At 42.3% G+C, this 4,756-nt stretch overlaps 1 protein-coding gene across 3 annotated transcripts in view; it reads right to left on the reverse strand.

The window, feature by feature from the left end:
• SCN9A (sodium voltage-gated channel alpha subunit 9) overlaps positions 1-4,756 on the reverse strand; it is a 166,617-nt gene that overhangs the window by 107,014 nt on the left and 54,847 nt on the right. For 2 of the 3 annotated variants that reach the window (XM_003795149.2, XM_012808459.1), the window contains exon 1: positions 421-678. In XM_003795149.2, the coding sequence (XP_003795197.1) occupies positions 421-678 (258 nt within the window). Of the gene's footprint in view, positions 1-420; positions 729-4,756 lie in introns of those variants that run through there. The other variant, XM_012808458.1, reaches the window with a different exon arrangement.

Below are 4,756 nucleotides of genomic sequence, written 5' to 3' on the forward strand. Positions count from 1 at the left end.
AAAAAAAGAAGTAGCTTGGTAATTTAAAATTCAAATTAGCAATTTTCATGCGTATTAAAATCATTCTGAGAAAATTTGGATTTACATATGCATTTGCATTAATTATAAGCAGGAAAAACAGATATGAATATGAAAGATTTGATTTGGGAGATCCGTGTGGTATGTGCAGAAAAGCAGAACATTCTAGTGAACACTGCAAAAAGATATTTAAAAAAAACAAAAGTAGTACGCCAAAATCAGAACCAGTTTTAATGAAAAATTTAAAAAAGTACCTATTCTAAATACCCTATATATGTATTTGACATTCTAGTCACGATGTGGCTATTCACCAAATAGCACTAATCTCAACTTAAAATAGCTTTTGTACAGAAGGAAGCCAACACACCCCCGCCCCACCCCATGAACTCTAAATAAACTCACTTTTTTGTCTGCGTAGTACGGATCCAGGTCCTGCAGGGGCTCCGACACCATGCCCCGGGGAATGTCTCCATAGATGAAGGGCAGCTGTTTGCCGGCCTCCAGGTCACTGCTTGGCTTTGGACCTTCGTCATCACTGTCTTTCTTTTCTTCTTTGGGCTCCTTTGTTTTTCCCTCAGCAATGCGTTGTTCAATGAGGGCAAGGGACTGTTCGGTGAAGTGGACAAAACTCTGAGGTCCTGGGGGAGGCAACATTGCCATCTTTTCATCCTGTATATTTTATTTCCCCGTCAGCTCCTTACATAAGAGGCCTGGGTAGAAACAAAGAAATAAATATTTAAATGTTTGCCTGGGAGGGGAGTCACAATGAACAACAGCAGCAGCAACAAAGATTTTTCATTTTAACTCAAAGAGGTGATATGTTCAGAGAATTGTATCATTTTGTTACAACTACTATGTGTCAGGCAACGGATAGGACTTTGCATGCCTGTAATCATTTTTATATGAAAAAATTTGAACTTAACACTTAGAGTTTTAAAATTTTAAAAATGACGACTTCATTAAGAAATTGTTCTAAATTCCTAATGATAGTATTTAGAAGGCTTTAAGCAGGGACTGGGAAATGGGCGAGGAGGAGGGGAGAGGGCTCCTCTAGGACGGGCTGTGCAGCCATTGGTCACTGGCTGTTTCCAGGAAGGGGAATCCCAGGGGAGGGACTCCCCCTAGGGAAGGGAAAAAGTGCTTCAGCACAAATAAAGAGCAAACCAACAGGGCCCATTCAGTTAAAGAAAGCTTTCCTACGTTCTAATAAACTATCACTCTATCACTTCTGCTTGCCTGTGGTCCATGAATTCATTCTTCAATTCCCAAGACCGAGAATCCAGTCAGGAAAAAAATCCAGCATCCCTTTTGCTTCTCATCTGCATCTACCTTTGGTGCCATTCAGCTCAACTTTTCTCTTTTGTAAGTCCTCATAAGCCAGCTATGGTGGCATGCGGCCCGCTACTCAGGAGGTTACTGTAAGAGGATCACTTAACTCCCGAGTTTGAGACCAGCCTGGGCAACATGGCAAGACCTTGTGCTGTCATTTCACACTGTTCACAGCCTCTCCACCAGGAATAGATCCCATCTCAGGAAAGTACTCCCTTTGCCAATCCTAAGAAACAACTTTTCATCTGTTCAAATTTTATCATGAGATTTCAGCAACTCAGTCATATCCTCAGGCTCCACTTTTAATTCTTGTTCTCACTATCTCTATACATCTGCTGAAATCTTCAACCCCTCAAAGATATCCATGATGGCTGGAATCAACCTCTTCCAAATTTCTTTTAAAGTTGATATTTTTACTTCCTCCCATGACTCACAAATGCTTGTAATGACATCTAGAATGATGAACGCCTTTCAGAAGCTTTCAATTTACCTTATCTAGACCTATCAGAGGAATAACATTACCTAAGGAAACTATAGCCTTACAGAGCATATTTCTTAAATAATAAGACTTAAACATCAAAATTACTCTTTGATCTATGGACTGGAAAAGGTAAATTGTGCTATCAGGCATGAAAACCACATTAATTTCCTTGGACCTCTCCCTTAGAGCTCTTGAGTGACCAACTGAGCCAGTGAGCAGTAATATTTTGAAAGCAATCTTTTATTTTTTGAGCAGTCGTTTTCAAAAGTGGACCTAAAATATTCTGTAAACCATGCTATAAACAGATGTGCTGTTATTGAGATTCTGTTTCGTTTAAAGAGCATAGGCAGAGTAGATTTGGAATACTCTTCAGGGCCCTAGGGTTTTCAGAGTGGTAAATGAGCACTTATTCCAACTTAGTCACCAGCTGTATGACTCCCTCACAAGAGAATCCACCTGTCCTTGGAAGTTCTGAAGCTAGACATTGACTTCTGATTAGCTGCGGAAGTCCTAGATAGCATCTTCCTTCAGTAGACTGCTGTGTTGACTACATTGAAAATCTGTTGTTTGGCGTACCCACCTTCATCAGCAACTTAACCCCACCTTCTGAAAACGCCACATCAGTACTTGCTGCTTCATCTTGTATTTTTTTTTTTTGGTTATGGAGACATCTTCTTAACTTCAACCTCATGAACCAACTTTTGTTAGCTTCAGCTTTTTCTTTGGCAATTTCTCCAAATCTCTCAGCTTTCAGAGAATTGAAGAGTCAAGGCCATTGCTTTGTTAGACTTTGGCTTAAGGCAAAGTTGTGGCTGGTTTAATCTTCTATCCAGAACACTAAAGCTATCTTCATATCAGCAATAAGTCTCTTTCTTATCATTCATGTGTTTAGTGGATTAGCACTTTTAATTCCCTTTAAGTTGTTTTCCTTTGAATGTATAATTTGGTTAACTGCTTGGGGCAAAAGGTCTATCTTATCTTTTGACATGTCTCTTTCACTAAACTTACCATTTATAGCTTTTGATTCAAAATGAGAGATGTATAACTTACTTAAGACTTATAGGCAACTGTAGGTTATTAATTGATCTAATTGTAACATTACCTCAGGGAATGGGGAGGCCTGATGATTCTCAAAGATAATGAATAAATTATAACTCAGTGATTCCATTAGTAGATACACTTTTACCAGAATTTGAAACATAGCTCCACACAAAAAAGTTGCAAAGTTCATTAATAGCCAAAAAGTGAAAACCATCTAAATGTCTGTCAGTTGATAAACAGATGAACAAAATGCAGCCTACCCATACAATGAAATATTCTTTGTCAATAAAAACAAACAAAATACAAATACAATGAAAACCCAAAGAAAAAAGATAGACGCAAAAGGACACACACCACATGTGATCCCATATTACAAAATGCACAGGATAGGCAAAATCCCCAGGGACAAAAAATGGATTACTGTTTGTTGGAGGCTGGTGGTGAAGGCGATAGAAAGTGAATGTTAACAGTTATATGGGGGAGCGGAGCCAAGATGGCGGACTGCAGCCAGCTGCTTACAGAAGCGCCCGTGCAGAAGGAGGCTGAAAGGACAGAAGTTTAGCAAGGGAGCTGATGGTTTGGAGCGGAGCCAGGAGAGAAGATTGAAGAGCGCACTTCAACCTTCCTGAGGCGAGCGGAGACCCCAAAAATACAACCAAAGGTACAAAATCCACCACCAAGCAGACGGGAGTCCCCTCCCCCACAAGAAGGGCTCGCAGTTTACTCCATGCAAACAAGCGAGCAGCGTTCAAACATCCTCCCACTCTATCACACAGGAGAAACCCCCTAAAAACTGGACCCCTTACCCCTGCTGGCATGCCACGGCACCCTCCTACCAGGTATAACACTATAAAACTGTATATATTCCCTACCTGCAACTCTGAACTGCAAGGATTCCCCCACCCACCGACCCCGAGGTCTGGAGGTTTGTTACCAATGGAGTCCAGATTCTTGGGCATCTCCTTGAGAGAAGTGGAGGGGGAAAGGGCTGGTGCTGCTCTGTGATGACTGTGACACAGGAGTGAGGAGAAGAAAGTTGGCTTAGAAAAAGCTATACAGCAAAAGTGGCATCCTGAGCTGCAAACTGACGCCATTCCAGATAGACTAGCCCCGTCTCTCTGGGCAACCAGAGATTCTAGAAAGTAGCCATAGGTGAATGGATTAGGTATCTTTTGTAATTAAAGCGAAAATTAGCACCAGCCCTCAGGGGAGGACAGCTGAGACAAAGGCAGTGGGTGGGTAGAGGCTGGAATTGACACCTGAGTATAAACGCTAGTAGCTTGATGCCTAGAGCTGAAAGTTTCTCACTAATCCTAGCAACCTCTGACTTGCAGGCAGAAGAATTTAGATGGTATAGAAGCTGTGAGGCTGGAACAGCAAGAACTTTCAAAGCCTAAAATTTCCCCTGCCAAACTGGACTCAGATTTCCCAGTGAGTACCTTGCACTCAGGGAAATGCTGAGATAAAGGCAGTGGGTGGGCAGAGGCAGGGCTGAGTCCTCATCAGCACCAGCAGACTCTGACATGCAGAGGAATCCAGCAGGGCAAGGGGCTGGAATTGAGAGAACTTTCACAGCCTAATTTAACAAGCAAGGCACCCTTGCTGGACGCAGATTTCCGGGTGATTTTGGCAGTTTAAACCCAGGAGCACTTGCCTACTGGAGTGAATAGGGTCACAGACCTGGGTGATTATGAGTGACTGGGTGAAAGGTGGGGAAGGAGGTATTAACCTTCCCAGACTAACCCATTGGCTGGGTGGGTCCCTTTGCCCTCATGGAGCACTGGAGCAAGTTATATCTGAGCTGCGAGCAGACCCCTCTTATCTAGCTGCTGGAGACATTTGAACTCTTCCACCTGAAACTGGTGTTGACTGGGACAACTGATTTGG

The sequence above is a fragment of the Otolemur garnettii genome, unplaced genomic scaffold, assembly GCF_000181295.1.
Source record: "Otolemur garnettii isolate 467f Iridium unplaced genomic scaffold, OtoGar3 scaffold00090, whole genome shotgun sequence".
Classification (NCBI taxonomy): domain Eukaryota; kingdom Metazoa; phylum Chordata; class Mammalia; order Primates; family Galagidae; genus Otolemur; species Otolemur garnettii.